Source organism: Oreochromis aureus, linkage group 3, assembly GCF_013358895.1.
Source record: "Oreochromis aureus strain Israel breed Guangdong linkage group 3, ZZ_aureus, whole genome shotgun sequence".
Lineage (NCBI taxonomy): Eukaryota > Metazoa > Chordata > Actinopteri > Cichliformes > Cichlidae > Oreochromis > Oreochromis aureus.
Window position 1 is genome coordinate 47,478,449 of NC_052944.1, and position 27,695 is coordinate 47,506,143.

At 39.6% G+C, this 27,695-nt stretch overlaps 1 protein-coding gene across 2 annotated transcripts; it reads right to left on the reverse strand.

The window, feature by feature from the left end:
- Positions 1-4,277: 4,277 nt before the first annotated feature.
- Positions 4,278-26,413, reverse strand: LOC116326995 (serine/threonine-protein kinase DCLK2-like). 2 transcript variants are annotated; one of them, XM_039610419.1, is made up of 17 exons: positions 26,040-26,413; positions 24,143-24,344; positions 23,092-23,997; positions 16,382-16,761; positions 11,405-11,531; positions 11,025-11,150; positions 9,367-9,440; positions 9,197-9,272; positions 8,538-8,643; positions 7,942-7,999; positions 7,732-7,851; positions 7,334-7,480; positions 6,666-6,799; positions 5,535-5,612; positions 5,274-5,370; positions 4,834-4,914; positions 4,278-4,709 (listed from the first exon to the last, which is right to left on the reverse strand). In XM_039610419.1, the coding sequence occupies exons 3-17, from the start codon at positions 23,525-23,527 to the stop codon at positions 4,569-4,571; spliced, it is 2,181 nt and encodes a 726-aa protein (XP_039466353.1). In that variant the 5' UTR covers positions 23,528-23,997; positions 24,143-24,344; positions 26,040-26,413; the 3' UTR covers positions 4,278-4,568. The 2 variants fall into 2 exon arrangements, with proteins under 2 accessions (XP_039466353.1, XP_039466354.1); XM_039610420.1 differs by having other exon boundaries at positions 11,055-11,150; positions 23,092-24,344.
- Positions 26,414-27,695: the final 1,282 nt, after the last annotated feature.

Here is a 27,695-nt window from a genome sequence, read left to right on the forward strand (position 1 = left end):
GGCATTCCTTCATTCTCACTGATGTATGATCAGTAATATCACAGACAGCATGATGGATGTGTGGATGGAGCAATATGATTGGTGACACCTCACAGACACATGACCACATGATGAAAGAGCTCTGTCAGTGTCCAGTCCTTTGTTGCTACCAAATCTATCAAGAACTTGACTTTAAGATAAGAACTCTTACTTCACACCCTTCAGAAACCTTGAATTTTATGTTTCTCCACTATTTTTTAAATTGAATAAGTATCTATTGAGAATGTCAAAATGTTCCAATATCAATGTGGAAAATCATTTGTTTCATCCCAGAAACACAGTCTCTTTGGGTAGCACAAGGTTTTTTCAGGGTGTTGACACCACATGTCTACAATGAGACTTCTTTTCTTTTTCATTGTAGTAGTATTTGTTCAGGCTGCTACTGTTTCCCTACTTCACAACTGACTCACACAGACAAACAGACAACAACAGACAGAGTCATATTTACATTATTTACAACATATTTTATCCTCTGTAAACTGCTGTGAACTGAGGAGAGGCAGTAAGCTCGGGGACTGGACTCAAAGGTGACCTTTATCTCAGTCATACTGCAGGTAGAAACTTTAAAAGGTTGTTGAAATTGTTTTTGAAAATGTGACATTTTGAAGTCCCTCAGTTAATTTCAGATACAGTGCGAAGCCTGGGGGAATAGGTAAAGGACAGAAGGCGAGTGAGACGACAGGACGTGTCCTTCAGAGGAACAAAAGGAGTCTTTGTACATAAGGCTCATTGTTTTTGGTTTTCAGTGTTCAGGAACTGGCTTGAAAAAGCCTTCACTGAAAAATTCCAACTGGAAATTATTCTTTTAATTTAACCATTTATCAAAAATCTGTAACTGCTTAATTTCCTTAATTTGTTTAATGAGGGCGATCGTGGCTCAAGAGTTGGGAGTTTGCCTTGTAATCAGAAGGTTGCCGGTTCAAGCCTCGGCTTGGACAGTCTCGGTCGTTGTGTCCTTGGGCAAGACACTTCACCCGTTGCCTACTGGTGGTGGTCAGAGGGCCCGGTGGCGCCAGTGTCCGGCAGCCTCGCCTCTGTCAGTGCGCCCCAGGGTGGCTGTGGCTACAACGTAGCTTGCCATCACCAGTGTGTGAATGTGTGTGTGAATGGGTGTAAAAAAAAAAAAAAAAATTTCTAGAGAATTAAGGGGCAGCACGGTGGTTATCACTGTGCCGCACAGCAAGAAGGTCCTGAGTTCAATTCCACCATCAGGCCGGGGTCTTTCTGTGTGGAGTTTGCATGTTCTCCCCGTGTTTGCGTGGGTTCCCTCTGGGTACTCCGGCTTCCTCCCACCGTCCAAAGACATGCAACTTGTGGGGATAGGTTAATTGGATAATTCAAATTGCCACTAGGTGTGAATGTGAGTGTGAATGGTTGTCTGTCCCTGTGTGTTGGCCCTGTGACAGACTGGCGACCTGTCCAGGGTGTACCCCGCCTCTCGCCCTATGACAGCTGGGATAGGCTCCAGCGCCCCCCGCGACCCTGAAAAGGATAAGCGGAAGCGAATGGATGGATTGTTTAATGACATTTGTTAACTATTTGCTAACAACTTGAAGTGCTGTAGTTTAATATTTATGTAAACCTAACTTCCTATTTTAACAGTATATTTACTTTCTGCGCAGTATACAGTTATATGAAAAAGAAACTAAGTGCACCACATAATTTTTATCTTTTACAATGAATTTTAATCTTTCTCTGTATGACTTTATCAGTCTAAAATGATCAGTCTCTCACACAGTTGTGCGGGAATTTTGGCTCACTCTTCTTTACAACTTTGTCTTAGATCAGGAGTGTCCAACTCCAGCCTCGAGGGCAGGTTTTAGATGTGTCATTGATCCAACACAGCTGATTTAAATGGCTAAATTACCTCCTCAACATGTCTTAAAATTCTCCAGAGGCCTGGTAATGAACTAATCATTTGATTCAGGTGTGTTGACCCAGGGTGAGATCTAAAACCTGCAGGACACCGGCCCTCAAATCCTGAAGTTGGACACCCCTGTCTTAGATCATCGAGGTTTGTGGGCACTTGTTTATGGACAGCTCTGTTAAGGTCCTGCCACAGCATCTCAATCATGTAGAGGTCAGGAGTCATTGCAAGCCCTTGATCCTTTTGATTTTCAGCCGTTGTGTTGCTTCTGTTTCCTGCTGTCCTGTTACATGACCCAATTTCAGCCAAGCTTTTGTTGTAAAAAAAAGATGCCCTCAAATTTTACTCTAGAATACTTTGATTACAGAGGAGTTCATGGTCAACTCAATGTACACAAACCATACTTGTTCAGGCTTTTCTGGTTATACTATAACCTATAAACCTCAGTGTTTGTGTGTAAATTTTCATTTGTTTAATCTACACACAAACTTGGTGTACAACCATTAACTTAAGAGTTCATAGAGAATACACTAGCAAAATGTGAACTTTGGACAGAGAACATTTTCTCTTTTTCCAGCTAATAAGGCTAATCACCTGATAGGTGATGAAGTATCCTATGTTTAGATTTGCCAATATCTCTCAGTAGGAAAAGTGCATTTTCTAAAATGCAGACAAATTCTGAATACTTCAAAACCAAAGCAAAAACAATGAGCCTTTGTGTGTGGCTATAATCAATATCAAACTTCTAGGGACTTTAACTTGTAAGAGAAAAAATTAGGATACTGAAAGCAGTTAACCAGCAGCGTAAACAGGCACAGTACTCAATCACCTCCCCAGTTTGCAGGTGCAAGTAGAAGAAATGAGAGACGTCCTTTGGGCCAGCAGAAGGAGAGCTGAAGGGCAAAGGCAGAAGAAATGCGACGTTTCCCAGAATAAATGGAAGACATCCTGGTTGCCTAGCAGCAGGGACTACAGAAACGATAACCTCTAAACCAGAGGGAGCATTTGAAATTGAGTCAGGTGTTCATATCTTAATGAAAGTGGTTGGCGCCTTTTTACAGCCGTCCAATCAGTTTTTCCAGTGTCATTCAGATAAGAGGTAAGAGCCATTTACAAGAAATGGTAATACAGTCCAATCAGACACTGGATCATAAAACAAGATGAGTCGAATAGCACCTTCGTGGTGTCCCGGCATCGATATAGTGTGCGTCCTTCAAGTAGCCGGGCATTGTGTCTCACAACAAAACGGGCATTTAATAGCAATCTAAGAGAGCTCATCAGCAGCAGAGACGTGTCTTGTAAAAGTCTTCAGTAGATTTAATGGCACAGACCAAAAGTGGGATGGTGTTCACAGGATAAACAATAGTAGAGAAACTGGTTTGCTATCAGTGGAACAAACTCCCATTGTTGCAGACTTGTGCAGCTTCCGGTAGAAATAAAGAAGAAAAAACATACAAAAAACAAACAAACAGCACGTCCATCCAACCAAGGGAAGTAAAATGACTCCAGAGTAAAAGCAAGGGAACATGATTGCTTCCAGCAAATCAAAATAGTGAACAACTGTTCTCGACACTAAACTAAGTTTGGGGAACACTTACTTGGTTTGTTTGAGATGACACAGGTTGTTTTCTAAATCACGTAAGAAGGGAAGTGTTTGGTTTTCACTTGATCTAAGGAAACTTATTATTTCCACTAATTTACATATTTGGTTTTCCAGATGGTATAGGATGGGCCACATTTGCTTGTTTTCCAGTCCTCCTCCTCCTTTCCTTTCTTCACTTAATTTAAAGAAAAAAATCTGGATTTTTGACTGGACTTTTTGGGTTCCACTTGGTGAATAAAGAATGTCTTCATGACCCGTCATGTTCTAGACCTGAGAGAACCTGTTTGTTTTCTGTTTGAGAAATGGTGATATGTTTGGGGTAGATTAGTAAACCTGTTTAGTTTTGAATAAATTAATAAATTAAAGATCAGTGAGGGATCTTGGTTGGTTTCCAGTGGCTGTAATGGGCTTCAATCACATTTCTGGTTAAAGAAACAGTAACAGGTTCTGCACCAGATGTATAGTATCGTGTTCGATTCAAGCAGATGACTGGTGACTGACAGGACTTGCTGACTTGCAAGGGGAGAAACTGAGAAATTCCACATCACAAGAGAGGGAACTTGTTTTATATCTCACAGCCAAAATGGGAATATTTGTGGAAGAAAATTGAAGCAAATCATTTTGTTTCATAAAGCATGATGGGACTGGTTTCATGCCAAGTAGATTGAACTAGATTTGTTTTAAATGAGAGGACCTCTTTTTGGTCTTTAGGAGGATGAACGTGTCCAAGAGAAAGAGGTGGAGAAACTTCTGATATGTTCTGTTCTCTTTCCTGAAGATGAGATTAAATAAGAACCATGAGGAAGTGATTGGTTTGGTTTCAAATGGAAACGAGAGAAAGCTAGAATTCAAAGCAGAGTTGTTGGCTTCCAGAAGTTAAAACTCATTTAGCTTTCAAACTAAGGTGACATGATGTCATGTAACAGGTTCTAGAACAGATTAGAGGGAACTGATCTGGTTTGGAAATTAATGAGACATCCAGATGTAAAGAAACTTTCTGGGTTTAGGTGGACCAAACAAAGACTGTTCTGTTCTTCCATTCAATAAGGGGGATGTGTTTTAGACCAGAGGTGAGGGAACTTGCTTGGTTTCTAGTATTGGGGATTCCTCTGGTTCCTCTGGTTCCTCTGGTTCCAAAGTGTCTCCACTGTTCTGCTCTTCAGCGCTGCTCACAGTGTTGGATTCTATAGGAGCTTCATCCTAGACAAACACACCATGTTTTACTATGAAAATGAACATAAGCATTGAGTATCGATGACCACCAGAATGAATAATTACTATGTTATTGCAGTATTGACGGGATTACATGTCTGAGTGCTCTTACCGTCACCCAGGGGTGCGACAGGACCTCATCGGCAGTGAAACGGGCATCCACATTCACTTGCAGCATTTGACTTATCAACATCTGAGGACCAGGTCATGCAACAGTTACCAGTCTGCAGTACACCTAACCAATGTGCTGCTTACTAGGTCACACTGCATGTATTTCATGCTATGTGCCTTTGGTTTTTATGGTTTCTCTTTTCACTTTGTCCTGCTGAATAATCCCTAATTTTAAGATGGTTAAAATTCAATTTTGTGCTTCCTCAACCCACTAAATAAGAGATCAAACCACTGAAACTTCATAAAAACTGGAAAAACATTAACTCAGAAACCATCTTAGCAAAATGCAGGGCTTTAGTCAATGTTTGTTGAAGCCACAAGATAATCGTGTTTGTTCTTTAGCTGATGTCAGATACCAAACAATGTATTCATGAATGGTACCTTTGCCGGAAGGCTGATGGTGTCCCAGTCTGGAGACGGAAACTCCAGCTTCCCTCTGAGGATCTGATCAAACAGCTCCTCCTGAACATTATTCTCACTGAGGAAGAGCAAAAATCAGGAAAAGCTGTTTATTAACGTAACCAAAATGATGGCAGGTCACATGATATCAAAACAATACAAAAGACGAGATTGCATTAATACAACAAATGAAATAATTAACACATGCATGACTGGATAAACAACAACTTGATACTAACTCACCTTCTGAAAGGAGGAAATCCACACAGCAGGATGTAGGTGATCACTCCTGCCGCCCAGATGTCCACCTTTAGACCATAACTGCACACATACACAAACACAACAGTGTAATATAAGAGACGGTTAACCATAAATAAGTGTCTATAAGAAAAGGCAAGACGTTTTTTTCTTTACAACCAACAACAACAACAAAAAAAAATTGATACATTTTTGACTTAAGTTATACTGCATCTTGGAAAAAGCACATTTTTTATAGCAGCAGAATGGAGGTCAAATGTTTTTCAAAGACTTATTACATTATCTGTCATTAAATTTAAATATTTGTTTTTATTTAACATTCATATATATTTTAATAAAATGAAATTGTGATCTCCTGAATAAAGTTTTTTTCTTCTTCTTTTTTTTTTTTTTAACTAAGAGCACCTTTATTCATTGTCCATTTAAAATTAAAGGTTTAGAATCAGACAACAATGCGTCATTTGCACTGTAAAAACATATAAAACCACCAAATGTATTAAATTTATTTAGACCACCACCCAATGTAAGGTATATTTCACAGCTGCCCTAAATCCACTGTATATGTAATTAAAATGTATTTCTTTATGTTTCTGTATTGGTCACTCCACCAGTAAGTCTTTAATCAAAATGATATTTTACTGTTAAAATTAATGTTGTCACCCATGCATTTTCAAATTTAGTGTTTTTTTTTTTAAAACAGCTGAAAAAAAAAAATACAAAAAGCACACTTTTTAATGAAGATGACAAATTAATGGGTTGTTTTTGTTTTGTTTGTTTTTTTTTTTTTACAGGAAAACTGGTTTTAGAGGTATTTATTTTAATTTATGTTATTGCTAAACAAAAAACATATTGCCTTTGACCAAGTCTGTCACGCTGACAATTTTAAATTGGTTATTTATTATTTGGATCTGCTCTTCTACATTTTTTATGAATGCAGCTGTAGAAATCACACAGAAAATAGGAGTCTTTAAATGTGCTCTTCATATGCACGGATTAATTTGCAGCGTTTTTTTTTTTTAGACCTAACAATCTAATATTCCTGCTTTCAACCATCTGTCCCGATCAACCTCAGAAAAGGAGATTAGCATAAATTTGGGGTTTTGTGACCTCTCTTACCCGGTCTCGGCGATGATCTCTGGGGCGACGTATGTCGGCGTGCCACACACAGTGTACAGCGGTCCTTCCACCACTGTCGCCAAACCAAAATCCCCCAGCTTCAATGACTTAGTGCCATCTGGATATTCACAAACCTGCGGGATACAAATACATGAAATCTTCCTAAGGTGCACACAAAGACTGCAAACAGAGAAGGTAAACAGCTCAACAGACTTATTTTATGAACCTGATAATCATGTTTCCAAATAAACCAGGAAGTCAACAGAAGTAATAATTGCTCAGCATCAACCTATAGTTAAAAATAATACAGCTTTTTTTTTTTTTAAAGTATTGTAAATAAATTACTTACAAGGTATACACATATATTTTACCTTCAAAGTATTCAAAAAAGTAAAAAACTACTCATTAAAAAGTGTCATGAACTTACACTGTTCTTAATTTAAAGTTTGCCTTACTTATATTAGATAATCTTTTAAAAAAATCTTAAAATTGTAAATGTAAAATAAACAACGGAGAGGTGCCTTGTTTGTGGACTACAGTTTATATTTAAAATTCAATAAACTGTTAAAATAAAAGCTCCACAATTATTTTTCTTTCATCTTTTCTTAATCCAAAAAACTGCAAAATAAAATTCAAGTATTGTGAACACGATGTGTGCGTGTTCGTACCAGCAGGTTCTCTGGTTTGATGTCTCGGTGTACGATGTTCATTCGATGCAGGTACTTGATGGCTCCGGCCAGGTTGAACACCATGGCGCTGGCGTCTCGCTCGCTGTACTTTGTAGAGGAAGTGATGGCGTCAAACAGATCTCCGCCCTGAACAGACAAAGGCATGAAAAAAGTTCATTTGTTGCGTTTCATAAACAGAATAAGACCACTGGAGTGTTAGCAACTTTTGTGGTGATTGAAAAGTTCTTTGGTTCCTTTATTTTTCTACATGAAAAACAGAGGCAGCAACAGAAGCTGGAAGCTAAATACATTCAGTTCATAGTTTTTGCTTCAATCAGCGGCTGAAATTTTCCAATGTAATAAAACTTTCTGGAGGAAAGAGGAAGAAGAGGAGGGACCTTGACGAGCTCCATGACCAGGAACAGCTGAGTGGGCGTTTCGTCCACCTCGATTAACTGGATGATGCTCGGATGTCGAACCCTCCTCAGGACCGCCACCTCGTTTTCTATCAGGTGCTCCTGTTTACACGCATGCAGAGGTTTGGTGTCTTCATCAGTTCAGAGGACTTTACATAAACTCAGGATCAGTCAGAGATCAGTGAGTGTTACCTTCCCACAGCAGCGAGCTTTGTCTATGATCTTCAGAGCGTACTCCTGTCCTGTTGACCTGTCAGTCAAACAAAGATAAAATATTACAGATTCACACACCGCCTGAGTCCCAATGTTGAGCTACTGCACTCAGAGGGCCACACTGAGCCTGAGAATAATACACAAAATCTGTCTGTGTTTGTTTCTTTGACCACAAACTTCTCCAAGACCATCAGAGGTTCAGCAGTCAAACTTGGCACACAGGTATATTTTCGGTCCCTTGAGGTTCTTATCTATATCACATCATGTTGCCTAGCAACCATTTGGCATTTCTGGACCTATAACACCTTATACCTTATAAAAGCATTGTATCGTTTTTAATTAATAGGTAATAACATCTAATTTATATCCACAAAACTTTAATTATGCATGAGATGTTGTAACAGCATCATGTTACCTGGCAACTATCTAGCAAAGGGCTAACACGAGGCATTTTTGTACAGTATATAAACTCCACCTACCACTTCTAGTTTTTGACTTTTCTCAGAGTGATTAAGTATATTAGTTTGCAAACAGCATGTGCTGTTTGCAAACTGAGTTATGTGATTGTTATTTACCTTTCCACGCACTCCTTCACCACAGCAAAGTTTCCGTCTCCGATCACCTTTCCAACCTTGTACTTCTCGTTGATGGTGGAGGAAGAAACTGTTCGATTGCCGTTCACTGTGAAAAGGAGACTTTTCAAATGTCACTGACTTCCTAAAGTCTGAACACACAACCTCTGAGTTAACCTGCAAGTTTCAGAGTTTGACAGTTTCCTTTAAAGCATCACCTCAGAAAATCTGCTTTCAAACCCACAGAGTCACAGATGTGCTGTCATCGTTACCCCCTTCTAAGCCACTGAGCCTTTTCTGCTACAGAAGTTTTCAGTCTTTATTTGCTCTTTTGACTTTCAAGCACTTGTGCAACCCTCAGAGTGCAAGCCAGGGAGCATGCACTGATGCCAGAGGCCACCACTGGGCATGCAGTGAGGTTCTCAGCCACCATGTGTCCTTTTATCAAGAAGCTGTTTTTAAATAATTCACTTTGAAATTCAGCCTAAAGCCTCTCAGGTCTTTCAAACAGCCATCAAACTCACTCAACTTCTGTGTCATGTAGGGTTTTTTTTGTAAAGTTGCATCTGTTACCAAGAAGTTCACATTTCAGGGTCACTGACTTCAGATATTACACACACAAACGGCAGACTTGATTAAAAGGTCAAAACACACAAACACACCTTCACCTTCTGCAGTGTCTTCTGGCTGTTCGGCCTCTCCGTTTACATCAGTGGAGGAAGCACGACGAGGTGACATCTGAAGACAAATGTAAGGATGAACCATTAGACGTTTTTATTGCAAACAACTATTACAAATAAAAACAATCCATCAATCATCTGATCATTGTGACCTTGAGGCTGCGTCGAGTCCCAGGGCTGGTGGGGGATGGGCTGGACCTGGATGATTTTCCAGAGGCCTCATTAGCTGAAAGCAAGAAGGAAGTGATCTGATTGGTCAAAATAATTGTATACACATACCTGTGCATCACTGCTCGAGTTTGAAGACAGTGATGAAGAAGCATATGGTGGAAGAAACATATGGTTAAGTGAGCTAAGAAATTATTCATGTACTTCATCCTTATTTTAAATCTCAGAGTGCCTATTTTTGGAAGTTTAAATCTGGTCCCTTGTGAAAAAACAGAAAAAACACAAATCTACTCAGAGAGAACACTGACAGATGTTCATTATTCCATTTAAACAGGGACAGCTAAGAGCTAATTCAGCACATTTTAACCTGTTTGTCAAAAGATTATGAAACAACCTTGCTTTGGTGTAACTAAATGAATCTGTTGCAATACTAATCTAAATCCCTTTAAACCAGGGATAGGCCACGTGAGTCTTCCAGTAATATCTCTGTGTGACTATCAACACTAAATAAGACTTTTACTTAACACAGATGCCTAAATCGCTTAGTTAAAAAGCAGCAGAAGTCAATGACCACACATGCTTTGTCCAATTGTGGATGCTGACACTGCACCAAGAGCTGGCACACAATCACTGCTAATTGATTTATATTTTGCTCAAAAAAATGGGACCTATGTGCAGGGATTCATTAACATCATTACAGCCTGAACTCTCTTAAACAGCTTTCTTGTCATTTCTTTAAGTAGTCTTCAGGAATTTTATCAATGTATGCTCTGACTACATTGGCTGTGTTTGTGTTTGGGATCACTGTTGCACTGAAATATGAATTTACTGTTAATCAGATCTTTGCTAGGTGGTATTTTATGTTAGTTTCAAATCTAACAGTACTTTTCTGTATTCATAGGTCCATTAATTTTGACAAGATCTCCAACGTCACAGGCTAAAATCCAGCACCAAACCATGCCAGATCCTTCACCACGTTCTTACAGAGGGCTGCAAACACTCTGCATATTGACAACGATTTGAATAACAAAAATAGTAAATTAGGACTTGTTGTCTGCGATTTTCAGTCCAGTTCTTGTGTAATTTGACATACCTCTGAATCTATTCTCCCAGTTTCCTTTATTAAAAATGGCTTCTTGACATCCCTCTTCCACTGAGACCATTTCTGATTAGGTTTCAGTGAACACTAGATGATCAGTTGAAGGACCAGACCCGTCTCCTTCAGGTGTTTGCTGGATTTTCTTTTTAGTTCTTAAGGGCATGACGTTCAGATACTCAAACTCTGTTTTGCTCTTTTGTTCTGTTTTTTTCCTTTTGTTCTCCACGGCGTGTTGCATAAAGTGCTCTGAGTGGAAAAGTGCTTTTTGTGGACACGCTGCACACTGAGGTGAGATATGGCAACTTTTTTTGGCTAACAGCTCTTTATGAATCACGTTGTGCAAATTTTAATTTGAGTGAGAGAGCACTATGTGAATAAAGGGTTACAGTTCAGATGCCCAAGGCTAAGAAACAAGGACTTTTAGCAACACTTGGAAAATGGAAGGACTGTATGTGTAGCTTTTGTGACATTAACCAGACAAAAAGTTCTTGTTATATCTTTCTACTGATAGTTATTAGTGGTGGTTTTCTTATTGCTTCATACCCGGACCAGGTGACTTTGTCCTGGACGGACCTTTGGGTGGAGTCCTAGAGGAGGAGAAGCCGGAGCTGCTGGGAGTCTTGGTTGTTTTCTGAGGGGCAGATGAGCGAGAGACCTTGGTCCTGCACTCTGGAAAGAGAGAAAAGAGTCATATAAAACTGAGAGCTACACTTTCTCTCAGTGGTTAACAGGATTTTATTCCGAGAAGGTTTTTTGACGTGTTTCATATTTGTATTTGTACATGTAAATACAACTGAATAAATGCTTCCCCCAGTTTTGTGAGTCTTTGTTTTCTTTTTATGATTCAAATAATTTGTTGTTCAGTAATAAAAAAAGAAAAACATTCTACAAACAATACAAAGATGGGTGTGTGTCTGTGTTACCATTCACAAAGGCCGGTGTTTTGCCACTGTGTGTGAGCACAAAGTCGTCCTGAGCGTAGCGAAACTTCTCTGGACCGCAGGCCATAAACACATCATCATCCCCGAAAAAATCCTGCAAACAGGTCAGCTGCACACACACAAAGAGAAGAACACGCTGTGATTCATCAGATTTTAGGAAAAGCTGCAGCGGCATATGTGTGATGCGTGTGCGTAGCAACACGAGACGTGTGTGTGTGTGTGTGTGTGTGTGTGTGTGTGTGTGTGTGTGTGTGTGTGTGTGTGTGTGTGTGTGTGTGTGTGTGTGTGAGAGAGAGCGACAGAGCAGATGACAGATGGGAAATTTTGAATCATGTTTACAGCTGGCAACGCTTCAATGGGCTCTGACACACACACACAAACACACACACTGTGCTGTCTAAGGAACTGTTTTGAGGATTAAATAGAAATTGCACATCAAACTGTCCGAGATTCAGGGAGAGGGAGGAGCGAGAGAACAAAGAGTGGGAGAGGAAAAAGATGGAGAAAAGAAGGATGAACGAGGGTATAGGAACAGTTATAAAAGATGAGAGGTTTACAGTTAAGGCTCAGTCATCAAAGCAAAATTCATTCCTGTTTCCTCACACAAACGCTGAGACTGCTCACAGGGCTGGTTGGAATATGAATATGAAAAGATCCAATCACATCCCAGTTTTTGACACAAGTGATTGCTAGATTTTAATCAACCCACACAGCCACTCAGATTGACTACAAACAAATTTGATTTTAGCTAATTAGCTCTTTAAGTTGTCCCAGTTTATTCATTAGTCACATTAAATCATTAAGTCCCGACTCAGAGCTGTGAAGGATCCCTCTGTGGTATAGACAAGTTTTTTTCCTCCTACAGTGGAGCTTCCTCCATTTTAGACTGGCCCGCGCTCTCAAAATGGCTCGCTATTGACCGACTGCATAAATGATTGATTTAGTGAAAAAGGCAAATAGTTAAGTATTGAGAATTAGCTTATACTGATGGTTTCGTGGTATCCGGTCATAGTTTCAAATGTTGGTGTGAAGAGGACAAAAGACTAAAACACAAAACCTTGGTGTTTCTTCAGGTTCAACACCACAAGTGACCAATTACATTGTTCTGTGATGTGGAAGAAAACTGCACATCTCTACTCTACTTGTGTTAGGCTGAGGTCAGGGACGGGGTTAGGGTTCTGGGATCAGAGTTTCCACATCACAAAACTATGATGTCACAACAATGTGACTGGTCACTTGTAATGTTGAAGCTGGGCCAATATTGATTATGATTACCATGAACATGAGGATATCAGACAACGCCTGCCAATTACCAGGTTTCCCTAGCAGCCAGTTTCTGTATCACATCAAATATGGTGGACAACTCTCGAGCAACATGCGTATGATGTCACGCATTTCATTCATTTATTAGTATTAAAAGTGGAAAAAGTAACATTGAACTTATTTGTATTTATTCTTATCAGTCACCAGTGTACACTGACAATATACAGATGAAATAACCTAATATGAGCCAAACCAATGCATTAGAGTAATTTCTTCACTGTTAAGCTGCTTTCCACACACAGAAACTGATACAGAGTCATTTCAATGCTGTACGGTTGCCATGGGGACCACACTCCCCCTAACGGTTCCGGAACTGGACTGAACATTCCGTGTGTGTCTGTAGCAAGAGGTTGTTCCTAGATAGCAGGTTGCTACGGTAACCACACTGCAATGTCAAAGTATGTGAATGTGTGTATGTGAAACGGGGTTTCTGTCTCACTCTTTAAAGAGGCTGCACAAACTGAAGGAACAGGGCAAGGACACACACACACACACACGCGCGCGCACACACACACACACACACGCACACACGCGCGCGCACACACACGCGCGCGCACACACACACGCATTTTGGCCTTGTTCCTGTAAGACTGACTGAATGAAAATGAAGCAGTCTGAGGCAGAAAGAGAATAAAAGCCTTCATTACAATTCATGCCTTTCAAAATAAAAACATTCATTAACACAAAACTATTATTTGGTTAGGGGGTTTTTTGTTTTGCCATTTTCTTCTCAAAATTGTATTTAAAAAAAGAAAATGGCAATCTGTCTGCTGATGTTCTCAAGTCAGCTGCATTTATCTTTAGATATAAAATACAGTATAAATACAGCAGAAAACACCAGCATGTTATTCAAGAGGTTGAAGAATTGTGTAAATTAAAATTTCCTGCTGCTACAAGTCAGGGTTGGGCATTTCCAATACCTTATATATTTTCTATTACTGACAAAAATCATCCTCATTATTTTCATCCTCTTACAGACAGACGACCATTTATAATCACATGTATGAGCAATTTAGAATCACAAATTAACCTAACACCACTAACTGTATGCCTTTGGACTGTGGGAGGAAGCTCTGAGAGAACCCATGTGAATATGAGGTGAACATGTGAACTCAACAGTACCAACCACCACACCACCGTGCTATGTTGGTAAAGAGTTGGAGGTAGGTGGGGAGAGAGGAGTCCGAGTATGTATTCCTGTTTTGTGCCAGGGCACCAAAATAAATATGAATGATAAAAAAATACTCATTCCAAGTCTTTTTAGGGTTTCATCAAATTGGTAATGGTGATTGGTAAATCCTGTTTGTGGATAGGTTAATTTTCTCTTTCAGTGTTTTATAATCTTTTCGTACTATAACTTTTCAAGTGTGATATCAGATTAATTTTTTTTAGTTCTTCTTATGAACTTTTAAAAAGGGTCAATGTTCATATATAAACTTTGCCTGGGGGAATCCTTTTAAAGTAAAAACAATGAGACTGTTAAGGAGGCAGGTGCAATGGATACTTTTATTTTGAAGGGAGCGTCTGTCAAGTGTGCTTTTACTTTTCCTAAGGCAATGGTGCAGCTACATCTTAACAAATGCAGACAGTTTTGTGCCTTGTGTGTGTGTTTCTGAGGGTGAACTCAGCAGACTTGTGTGTAAGCGTGTGTGTGTGTGTACACAAGTCTGAGCTGCATTCACTACAACAAGCTTCTTTCAGTCACACCGGCGCCTCGACATGCTGTCTTTGCTTTTCTTCAGCTCTCCGTTGTCAGCGTCACAGTTATCTGTGACTTCAAAGACAGAGCGCGTGCATGTGTGGGGTAAAAATAACCCTGCCAGAGAACGCGTGATAAGTTTAAATCCTTAACCCAATATGAGCTCACAAAAGCATTTTAAGGAGGATCAGCTCCTAGTCAGACTCTGTTCAAATTAACTTCAGCTGACTGCTGCAGTTCCAGGGCTTCAAACACATGTACTTCAAAAGAGCAGAGGCTGCAGATTTAAACTTTAAGGAGACTACGCTCACCATCCGTACACTTTAAACTGAAAATTGCACCTTAAACGCACTCTTTTATATATGATGAATCCCAAAATGAAACAAATTCCTGGAGTAATTTTATAATGAAGTGCTGTAATTTGATTTCCGCAGTCAGCCCTTGTTCACTGGCCCTGTTGTCCGAGTGTGCTTCAGTTTAGAGCTGAGCGAAACGGCTGAAATTACTTTAACTGTATGTCACAGTCAGGCTGTGAGCATTACCCACAGCGTGTCTAGTTCAACCCTGGCTGAGGTCCATTTGTTGCTGTCATTTTTCTAATTAAACCATAAATTGCTGCCAAAAAATGGAGAACTTTAGAAGAGGAGACACGACACTTAAAGAATGGTGAATAGAAATCAGTGGGAGAATTCTGCACTGCTACAGATGACAGATGTCCTGCTCCTGAACTGGGAAATACATGAGCCACATGTGTTGTCACTCTAATGCAAGTTCATGGCAGTTCTAAGTAAAGATGATGGTAAGTGGTTTTCAGTATCTATAACCTGCAATAGCGTGGCACATGATGAGTTCTTTAGTGGTAGGAAGCAGAGATGTTGATGGATTCTAGCTGTAATACGGGTTTTGTGATTGGTGGTTTCAGGATCTCATCCCTGCTTTTTGCAGATGATGCAGTTCTGTTGCCTTCAGTGAGCAATGGGAAAATTTATAAGTGAGTGGGAACCGCTCAGATAAAAATCAGCAGCTTAAAGTCTGAAGCCATGGTTGTCAGGCGGAAAAGGGTGTGCCCAAAGGAGTGCCCACTCTGGGTGAAGAACAAGTTGCCGACCCAAGAGTTTGTGAATTCTGCGAGGTTGTCTGTTTATCAGTCGATCTAAGCTCCTACATACCCTAACTTGTAGCCATTAGGTCAGGGTGGATACCGCCGGTGGAAATAAGCTTTCTAGCAGTGTGTCTGGGCTCAGCCTTAGACACAGGGTGAAAAGCGTTTTCATTGAGGCAAGTGTAGTGGCCCGAGTTTGAGTCAGAATTGCATCGCTTTGATGCGTCTTCCTTCACTCTCTCTCCCTGTATTCCCGTCCAAAAAAAATCATCTTCAACTTTATTCTTTTATGTACCTAATTTTCATGAATAACTGGCTCTTACAAGGTAAAAATACAGTGGGATAAATGAGTATAAATAGATGCCACTGCTGGTACTCAGTTTATACACAAGATAAATCTGAAATACCTACAGTGACTCCATCAGACCAGCATCGAACCGTAGAAGCACTTAATAGCTTAAAAATTCATGGCACAGGATGCAGGAGTGAACCTTTCAGTCTAGAAGCAGGTGTAAATCATTACTTTGTGTTTCACTCATTAAGGATTTCCTCCTGTGCTTCCTCTAGGTGTAAGTGGGACTGAAAAGAAGTGAGCAGGGTCTCTTTAGTTCATGGATTTCTCAGAGTACAAGTACTTTCTATCTCTGATTCTGCAGGGCAGATGTGACTACATGCTCTCCAGTGAAGCTGCTAAAAGTCTGAACATACTGTGTAAACCTCCATGTTTGCTGCTTTATCAATGTGATGATGGTCACATCCATGAAGTACCTTCACATTGCAGCTTTTTCAATGTTTGTGTCAAAGAACAAAACAAGAACACCAAAAGTTATCAAACCTGTTTCCCGTCCAGCGTGTAGAGCTTCTTTACTGCTCCAGAGTCCAGCTTGATGGCCTCGGTGATGTCCGCCAGCACCTGTTCAAAGGAGTGCGCCGTCTTCTTGTTCAGGAGAATCCTCACTGCCTTTCGAGGCTTCACGCCGCTGCGGATCACCGTCACCAACTTGGGTTTGATGAAGTCTTTGCTCTCTCTGCCCTCTCGACTTTCGGGGCGATCTTTGGGGATGATCGTCGACACTCCTGTGGATGCCGTGGAGGCTCCGCTTGATCTTGCCGTTCCGGTCCCAGCGCTGGCACCGGGCTTCCAGCTTGGGACGGAGATCTTGGTGTAGTCGACCTTCCGATAAGGCTCATTGGAGGCACAAACGTAGCACTCGCCTGAGCAGCAAGACAGGGTGTGAGGAGGAAAAGTTACATTCAAAACAAATACTGCAAAGGTTTTATAGGAGAAACTTTTGACTAAAAGCAACCCAAAAAAACGTTAAGGCTCAATATCGTACACTGAAAAACAGCATTAAATATCTTACAGAGTTAACTTAAATATTAGGCTTTTATGAAATGGCATGTTCAAGGACACCAAAGTCCAACGTTCTTTTAGCATGTTAATTGCAATTTCTAGTTTGTGGTGGTTTTTTTTAAACCAGGGTTAATATTGCTATTAAATGTATTTTAATTTTCTAATGTATTTTTTATTTTAATTGTACATCAGTTTGTGACTTTATGCCTATTAAAAGCACTTTACAAACGCCCTTTACTTACTCACTTAGGTACAAAGTGTAGCAGTGGGCAATGGGCCTTGAAGTACACTTTGCAATATCTACAGCAGCACGGAGAAAGGCAGGCACGATTAATCAGCTGTCATGACTGCAGTCCTTTGGCTTTGAATTTAAATTATATTTAAAAAAATCCTTCTGCTACATTTTGTTCACCCGGAACGCAGCCCTGTTCTTCATCCTGTATCCAGTTTTGTATATTCCCAGTTCATTTCCTTGTGTCTCAGAAGTATTTTGCAGCCTTCTGTCTTTTCCTTACTTGGATTTTTATTGGATGTTCTTGCCAGCTTTGTGCAGCATCTTTTGTACTCATCCTTTCAAGTAACAATTAAGTTATCGGTGCTTTAATAGACCATCGTTACAAAGATTTTGACCATAACAAAGCAACAATATTGAAGCAACAACTTCGATAGAAACATTAAAAGCAAAGTGAACTGGCCTAAAATGCAGCCTTGAACACAGGAAACCATGCTGTGTCATCTGTACCTGCTGTTTATTGTCATGAACTCAGTTAGAAGGTGAAATAAGTGAATGATGTACAAGAGAGCATTCAGGGTCACAGGGTTATTTGAGAGCGCCGTAATACGAGCTTTGTGTGTGACAGTGGATGAAGAGAAGGTGACAGCAGATGTCAGATTCACTCCTCTCGCTCTGTCTGAGCTGCTGGAAAACTGAACAGCTCGTCACTCGTCAGAGTGTTCAGCCACCCGGGCAGGAAATATGGAAATGATGAGCATGCAGTGTTTTATATCGCAGCGCAGCTCCAATTAATCTGACTGTGATGAGTATGATAATAAAATGTAAAGTCAGACTGATAATCCAGTTTAGTTTTCACATAAGCTGTTATTCAAAAACAGCTTGTTTCACTTAGTAGTCATATTAGAATTAGTTATACTACCTTAACAGATGTACTAGCTGGCATGAATAAAGTCTTATTTACACAAGGTGTACACTACAAAATAAAGATGTTACATTGCTATAGTTTGCAGCCCAATTAAAAAGGCAGTTTAATCTATTTTTTGCAATTTGTTGGGGGGTTTTTTTGCATTCGGGGGAGGGGCTAATAGTAGAGCTGTTATTACTACACATCAGACTGAGCTGGATGAGGTGGTGGCATCTGACTACGATGCTTCCGGGATGCTTCCTGGTAGGAGGCTTCAGGGCAGACCCAGGACATGCCAGAGAGATTATGTCTCTCATCTCAGCTGGCCTGGGAATGCTGCAGTGTCTCTCCCGAGAAGAGCCAGAGGCGGTGGCTGGTCTCTGCTTACGCTGCTGCATCTGAAACCCAGTCCCAGTAACCAGCAGGAAATAAGCAGTGGAAATCTAAGAAAGCCACCATCCAAACCCTTTTAATTCAAGGGGGTTTTTTTTGTGTTGTGTTTTTTTTTTTTTTTAAACCTCAGCTTCAGCATGTTGAGATCTCCAAAATCTGCCAGGAGAGGTTAGAAAATGGTCATATTATTAGGGGCAAATTATGGCTAACTTATTTTTTTAAAGCCATTTTTACACATAATATAATTACAAATTTTCTTCCACCTCAATTATCCCACTGTCACAAATTCTGATGATTTTTTTCCTTTGAATTGATCCATTTGTCTATTAAATGACATTAAAGGGGAAAAATAACCTGTTATCATTTCACATAGACCAATGTTTTATTTTCATATGTCCAAAATCCAGTGCTTTTAATTTACAGAGTACACGCTTGCAGCACGTGTGGTGAATAATACACCAAGAAAAACAGGGCCTTTCATTGTGGAGTTTACATGTTCTTTGTTCTTCTCACAGTCCAAACACATTCAGTTGAGGGGGGGTTAGGTTAACCGATGGTTTTAAAATTGACCATGCGTGTGAATGGCCTGCAACAGCCCGGTGTCCCCCACCTCTCACCCCATCCCACGACCCAGAGCTGGATAAGCAGAAGAAAATGGACAGATGTATCATGAGGGATAGCACCATGCTCTGACCATCACTTCATAGCACTGCTTGTACTATTATGTCCTGCAGAACCTGGCACTGGGACGTTAGTAGCAGATCTTTAAATGTGAGCTGGAGCCACCATAGATCACAGCTGGTGTTTTTTTTATCATCAGCATCTACATGATAAAAAAAAAAAAAGACTAAGAAGCAAGAAACAAAAAATATCTGACATTTTGCTGATGAGAAACAACTAAACTTTTAACATAGTTGTTCACTTTTCAGCTCTAACTTTAGCAATTTTAACTTTTATGACACAGTTTTTGATGTATGTAAAGAAGTTCGAACAATGATGATGAACAGTTTCATTCACACTCTTCTCCCTTTATTATCCTCTTACTTAGATTAGCCACAAATGTGTATGTGCCTAAATTTATTTGAGCTTTGAATCTGTCATCAGTTAAATCCATATTTAAAGAGTTTTTAAATATAAGATACAATTATGAATCATACTAAGGCTCCAGCAGACTGCAGCTGATCACATGTACAACAGCCTCCAGCCACATATCCTGTTTTACCTTATATGGTTAAAAATGGCTCACCTAACGCCCCTCTCTCTCTACGTTTTTATCTCACTACCTTTCCAACGTGCACACCTTTCACTCTCTTTTAAAATCACACACACATGCTTTTCTGTGCCAGCAAGCCTCAAAAATGCCCCTTTGTTTCATCCCCATTACATGTTCACGCACACACTCTTTCTCTGCAGGTATTGTGTGTGTGACCTTGTCTCTCCACATGCAGGCTTTCACTTTGCAATTCAAACCAGATGGACAGGATTGCTGTAGGTATTTATTCAAATACCTCAGTGACTGAACACAGAAGCACCGTATGTGACAGGAAATTTAATCAAGGTTACTTTTAATATTTCAGCTTTTAAGATTAAAACAATTATCATATTTATTAAGTTACAAACATTTGCAGTTTATTTGTGGAATTTGGGACAATTTTTTATGCATTAGTTTCGAAATAAAAACTTTTCTAAAGCCATTGTCTTTATTATTTTTATTGTGTGCATTGAATTCACTTAACTCAAGTTTTTTTGTCTATAAAAAAACCACAGATTCCACCTCAGGAGTTGGTAATGGTATGAATCAAATGCAGGACTTTCACCCAGGAGACTGAGGTTTGAGCCCCTTTTTCCCTACTGTTTTTAGACTTTATATTTTTGTTTATTTTCATATAATGAGGATTTAATAAAACAACGTGCTTTACAAAATCTCATGATTTAAAAGCAATGGAAAATGATTAAAATAAGACTAAAATCAAGAAAGTTTAAACACTTAAAACCATTTCTGTGTGATTATATTTTTAAAAATAGGGAAAAATTTTAAAAGTTCAAAGAAAGTTCATAGTGATTGATGAATGATGAAGCAAACCAGACTTCCTCAAGCACTGAAACTGTGAAACTGGGTTTAGTAAAACATGCTTTGGATTAAAAATAGTAATAATTTCATTACAACTACAAAAAATGATGTATATGAGCTGATTGTTATGGCTGCTGCCAAGCCAAGAAAAACCTGAAAGGTTATGATATTTTAAATCTCTGTCACAGTCCTTTTGAAATGCTAAATCAATAATCTTGACATTCAGCAGGACACACTCAGATCAATCATCCCAGTGCAGTACATTAGCTGTGCTGGAAAGCAGCTAATCAGATAATCCATGTTTCCCCCTCTGTTACAGCTCGAATCAGTTAAGTTGTGAGCGATGACTTTTCCACTTCACACTCGCAGCTTTGAGCCGCTGTGGTCTGTTTGTCGTTTGTTAAGTGCTTAAGAGCGATGCATCTGTCTTTTAGTAGATCTCCGGCTGAACAGCTTCCTGGCACTAACGCTCATCAGAAGACATTAAACCAGTCACTCATCAATATTGATGATAAGTGATGTTACTCAGCCACTGGTCTGTTTCTTGCTAAATGACTTTGGGGGAAGAGGATGAGCAGAGTGAGTGAACCATGGAGTTGCTGTTAAATCATCCACGAATATTATTCATGTGTATAAATTTTAGATGTGGAAGATTTATGAGCATTTATGAGATACATGCTTCTTTATAAGATAAAGTACACTTGATGTTTAAAAGAGGATATTGGAGACAGGATATAACACATAATGATGGGTCATTAGATGACTGTGCACTGAATATGTGAAGGCATTAGTGGAACTGCTCAGGTGGGTCTTCTTGATATTATTTTTATTATGGCAATTAAGTCACAATACTTTTGAGGGGTTAAAACATGCTTGAAAAATTCTGTCAAAAGTGGTGAAAACTTACATAATTAAAAGGTTTTATACACGAGATGGTTCAAAATTGTTCCATGTATATAGCGCCATTACAACATATCAATAACATAGCTCAGCACAAAACCCAACAGGAAGTCCATTTTTATGGCATTTGCACTAAGCTGAATTTGGCACACGTTTTGCCATTTCAATGTATTATTCTTTAGAATAGTCATTTGTCGAATATTGGCAAAAAAAATTGCAATGTTAATCCTATTGAAGATTTTGAGCTGGCGACTAATTATTCACATAATATATGGGCAGTCCAATCTAAAGATCTTGGTGATGCTAAATGGCGAAGCTGTTGGGCTTTCTCTGAATGGTCTGTTGGCAACAGCAAAAAACAAACAAACAAAAAGAATACAACTGTAATTGTTGGATATTCTGTAATGTCACATGTTGGGCAAAACAATTGATGGATGTATGTGTGCAGCAGCCAGTTATCCATCCTGGGCTTACAATATCCACAGGAAGCAGGTAGACCTATCAAAGGTGTGTGATCCCAATCATCACTGCCTGCAGTTTCAATTAATTGGATATCAGTTCAAAAGAGAAAGGAGTGTGACTAGATGGTGAGAAGGTATCATTTTCAAACAAGGTTAAAAAACACAATTTTCCTTTGCTTCAACTTTAATGAACTATGTGTTTGCTGGTGGGTTCAGTTATCTCACATATAGTGTCACCATGGGCAAAATCTATGGTAGAGATTATGGGATACGTTCCTAACACTTTTCCAAGTACCTTAAATTGCTCCCACCAAAATTTAACCAACACATGTGCATTTATGTATTAATCACAAACTTTACTTGGAGTCGCCAGCTTAAAATCTTCAATAGGATTAACACTGCTGTAAATCTGACAACTACATGTGCATAAAAGCTACACAGGGACAACTTTCTTATAGGATTCTTCACCAAATTACAGGATAAATAGTGTCAGGGGTCGATTCAGTAGTGGACATTATGATACTTTTTATACAGAAACAGCTGTACACTTCAGACAGGTCCTGGGTTATTTCCCCAATGAATATTAAAACCGATATACCCTTGAGTATCGCTGTATTGATTATGTACTTATCATTCTGCTGCTGATGTACACAGAAATAAATAATTCAAGCATGTTTGGATAACAAAAGCCAAGAGGGAGCCGAGAGGAAGGAAACATGAGGAAGTTTAAACAGGACAGGCCATTTGATTGATCTGTGGTGAGCGTAATCAACTGAAGTCTGCACAAAATTATGACTCAGTGACAAATAACTACTGTATATTTATTTTAAGGATATGCAATAATCAGCAAGACGACTGCTAATATAAAGCACCTTACATCAAAAATGTGACAAAGGGAACAACATGTAGGTGGTCAACTAGGAATGGAAATGGCTGTAGACCAATTTTGACTAATTTCATGATGACAAATGATCCAGGAGATCAGATGCTTTCGACAAAGACATTATTGATGAGTATTGGTAGAGTAAATAGGGATCATATTAAAGAATGCCAAGACTGGCCCTAACCACAATCCAGATAATAGTCTTAAAATATTCGTACTAACCACAGTAAGTGTGCACCCATAGCCTACTAAAGCATGACATTTTCTACGTCAGTTGGGCACATTGCCTAAAGGTTTGTGATTGACAAGTTGTAAGAAAATGAAAACCAAGCTGCCAGTCTTACCTTCAACCAGCTCATCCATACTGGTGATCTTCTTGCTGCCATCTATAGTGTAGATCGCCCGCACTCCTTGAGGCAGGTGCAGGTTATCCGCCAACGAGCGTGTTAGCTCCATTAGCAGAGCGTCGTACGATCTGAACCGGTCACTAGAAACAGCGTACACCAGGCCCTTAAAGTACCGGTCTCCATTGCGATAAAACCGGACCTTTTTGGCTCGTTTTTCCGAGGTGAGCGCCTGCAGGGTGCGGGTCCGGTAGTAGCTGCAGTTGGCGCTGTGAGCAGGACTAGGGACCAGGCTGCTGCCCCTGGAGCTCGGGCCAGACCCTCCACCACCAGCGCTGCTGGTGGACTCATCTCTCTTGGCCCGGGTGGAGCGTCCTCGCCGAACCTTGTCACGTTCGTCAAAATGCTCCAACTCGAGGGTCTTACTCAGAGACATGACGGATAACAGTCCAGTAACATTCAACAAAATCCGTGCTAGAAAAGATTCATCCTCCAAACAGCAGGAAAAAGTTTATCCGAGCTATGTAGTCCAGATCCTGCTCAAGTTTAGATAATGTGATAAGTAATCCCTAAAAAATGTTTTATAACTTGGAGACTTCCTTCCAGTAGACAGATTCTCATAGACCAGCTGTAGTCCTAAGACGTCTAAGATGATTTGTAGTCCAGTTGGCCTGAACGAAGAACCGGCACTGTGGCAATCAGACCAGTCATAGTTCATTTAAATCAACTGAAATCTTCATAATCCAGGTGAAATCCCCAAAACTACATCAGGTCACTTTGATGTAAATCCAGCTTAAGTCAGAACTCAAAAATATCCTTTATCCAATTTAAAAATCCTTAGAAATTATGTATTTTGTTCATGCTCTAATCCATAATGTCCACTGGTCAATAGGTTCGGGGTTGTAGCTGTAAGGTAGGGGTTTTTGTTTCACCTTATTTTTACCAAATTTAATGTGAACATGAAGGCAAGTCTGATCCTTGAATTACAGATTTTTCCCACCAAGCCTAAACCTCCACTTGATTATCTGTCTGTGTCCTCACAGTCACCTACCTGCAGTGTCAGGAACTCAGCTGTAACGTCAGTGATCTGGCTTTGAAATCTGTACTTTGATGAGGAGACCTCAGACAACCCGTTCAATCGACTCCAGGTTCAGATCTGGGCCAATGCCTTGCAGTCCCTCTAATCCTGCTTGATTTGGGATTTATGTCTCATTCACAATTTCTCTTTTAGTGTCCTCACCATCCCTCCATCACTGAGAAAAAAAAAAGAAGAAATGACAATCACATGGTTTTACTGACAAGACAGAAGTCACCATCATCTTGAGAACAGCCTCCAACTCTATACCAGTGCAGAAATAGAGCAGGAATTAATTTTTAAAAAAGGTACTTTTGTACAAAACCCCCAAAAAGCCTTTGTTTAAAAATAGTTTCAGGGTTTTCCTGGATCAAAATGGAGTTGTGGGTTTAACTACACATGACCATGATTATTCTGCATGTAATTAAGAGTCTGTATTACTTGCATATGTTTTGCTTGTATTTATTTATTTATTGTATATTTTATAAACAAAAATGGTTTTAAGCTTGATTAAATTAAACCTGGGTTAAAAAAAAAACATTTTGTAATTATTTAAAAAGCACCAAAACCATGTAAGGAAACAGCTATGACTTTTCCTGTCATGTCTGATACTGAAATTTAAACTAGGGCTGAGCTGTCATCTCACATAGTACCACATCAAACCACTACAAAAATCCAGTGGGCATCCAAACTGCCCTGAGTCAAACATGACACCTGAAAGCATCATGCAAGTTAACATTTGCACAGTTTTGTCACTCTGACTTTGCCGACTTGCTTTGGTAGTTAGCAGAGCTCAGAGAGTACAGCTTTTTAACAAAAAACATAGAAATATTAGATTAATGAGAGGTTGTCCTTCAACAAACCAATATAAGATCATTACATTAAGTACATATCATTAAGTACATAGAAGAACAGAACTCTGGGAAAACACTTGGCCCATCTAAGACTCGTTCCTGGTTCACATATGTCAGGATGCACAGAGCAGATGAGGAGGCCAGGAAGTCAGACACAGGAACACCATGAAGACATTTCAGAATAAAAGACCTGAAACCTTTTAAGGCACGAACACTAAATGCTCCACCTCTGAAACACCTGTGATTTGAATCTGTGAAAAAGATGGAACCTGATGCTGCCTGAGTAAGCTGACTAAACCCTTTTTTTCCCCCTCAGCATCCAGTCTTGGATGAAATATTCCAGATTTAAAGTTGTGCCAATATCTGAGACGCAACCTCACGGCCTACTGGGGTTCCTTCTGTTCAGAATCACTTAAACAACATCTGTCTGTCTACAGTGCAGTTTTTGCCATTGTACCACAAACACTGTTGACTGGGGTAATACTAGCACTGTTTCCTCTATGTTTGCGGGGTCTGTCAGAGGCACGCACGCGCTGCATTTCCAGTGTAATGCACAACTGCGCACAAACTTTCTGGTAAAAATGCTGCCACCTTGTGCTGAAGGTCTTTATTGCATTTTGCAGTGCTTCTACAAAAAGTACCTTTAAGGAGCTGTGCTAAGGAGAATGAGCTTCTATTGAAGATCATTAAGACCCCGCCCCCCATGATAAATTGCACATGTACATCAGGACTGATAGGCATTATACAGTCACAGTGTTCAAATGTGTGAAATAAATTTGGCTGCACAGCCATTGTGGGAGAATTGCATTGATTTCCAGTGATATTAGATTTAGCTTAAGCCCAATGAGAAATAAAATTCTGCAGATGAAATGATTATAAAACCCATGCTCTCTCTCTCTCTCTCTCTCTCTCTTTATCTGATAACAGAATTGACTTTATCCATCTATCCGCCCTAACACTGCTAAGCTGGCTGACAGCGCCATTCAAACACACACGTACACTGAAAGGGAGGCACCTACCGATAATGCCGTGGAACCGGTTTGTTGCTATGGAGCGTTTCTCCTCTTTACCCTCCTCGGTGCTCTGGTTCCGGTCTGCTCCGGTCTGCTATGGCGGGCTGAACCGCTCCGACCGAGCCGAGCCGATCCGGGTCCGTCCGTTGACCTGGGATACGGGGATGCAGGAGGGAGGCTACACCGGCGGAGGACCGGGATGCACCGAGACAGGCAGCATGGCCGCTGCTGCAGACAGACACCGGCTGAGGCTCACCCCCGCCCTTCCCCTTCTCTCCGCGGCTGTACGTGATGACAGCGTCCCTCCTCCTTCTCTCTCTCTCTCTTTCTCTGTGTCTTTGTCTATCTCGCTCTACCGTCTCTCTCCTCCCTGGCTTTTGTCTGACTCTCCCTCAAATTCAACTTACTTTTCTTTCATTGTTGTCTTATGACAACGGGTGTCAAACATGCGACCAGTGGCCAGACTCGGGGTCCCATAGGTCCAGTTCGGCCCACCGCATGGCACTGGAAATTGTGAGAGTTGTCATTAAAAAATTTAATAATCACCTTTTATTTCAATAAAATGGTTCTTCCTCGTATAAGGATGCAGTGCCAGGATTAATATATGTGCAAAAATTTATAAGACAAGACACAGTTCATATCTGCAAAAGGCGAAAAATTATTATATAAACCTAAACAGCAGTAGAATAGCTAAATACAATAAATATATTCTATTATAAAAATACAATATGACAAGATACACATTTAACAAAGGGATTAGCAGTTTTAAAAAAAAAATGAATGAATAAAAATACACGTGTAAGAGGTGAAAGAGATTCATAAACAGCTAAACTATTTTTGCTCTTTGTATACAAGGTTCAAGGATTTTTTAAAAATCTACATGGATCTGCAGAACATATCAGAGCTTTAAAGGTGACAAATATAAGTTACTCTATCAGCATTACTGGAACATTTAGTGTACAATTTATCATTATTTGGTGCATGAACTTTGATTTTTCATTACAAAATCACCATTCATTTAGTTGCCTTTAGGAAATTCTAAAATGATGTAAATTGTATCTAAAATTATATATTTTTTTAAATTATATTTTTACATGTTTGACACAGAATAGCTACAAAGGCCATTAAGAGTACATTTTTGTGCAAATGACTCGATTTAAAAGTTCTTTATTTTCATAATGAATAAAATATGTAGCAGCTTAAAAATAGTAACTAAAAAATGGCCATTTAAATTTAAATAGATGAAGTGTACGGGCAAAAAGCAGTGTTGGCAAAGAAGGATAATTCTTTCTTTACTTCTAAATGTAATAAATATGAGAAACTGTACTATTCCTAGACAAATGTTTGGATTTGATAGATTATTCTGTATTAAGGTGCTTTTCCTGTGAAATTTAATGAAAACTTTTCACCACTAGGTGGTAGCATTTTAACAGAAGATTCAAGATTCAAAGCGTTTATTGTCATATGTACAAAGAAAAGCATTTCTCTGTGCAATGAAATTCTTTCTTTGGTGTCCACACAGAAAGAATTTCATTTCCGAAAGTGCTAGTGGCGCAAAATATTACACATTACCTACAAATGGCTGTAAGAGACATATGATGTGTATTGAAGTACAACTTTTCACTGAAGCTGCAGGCCTGCTGTACTGGAATATGTAAAAGG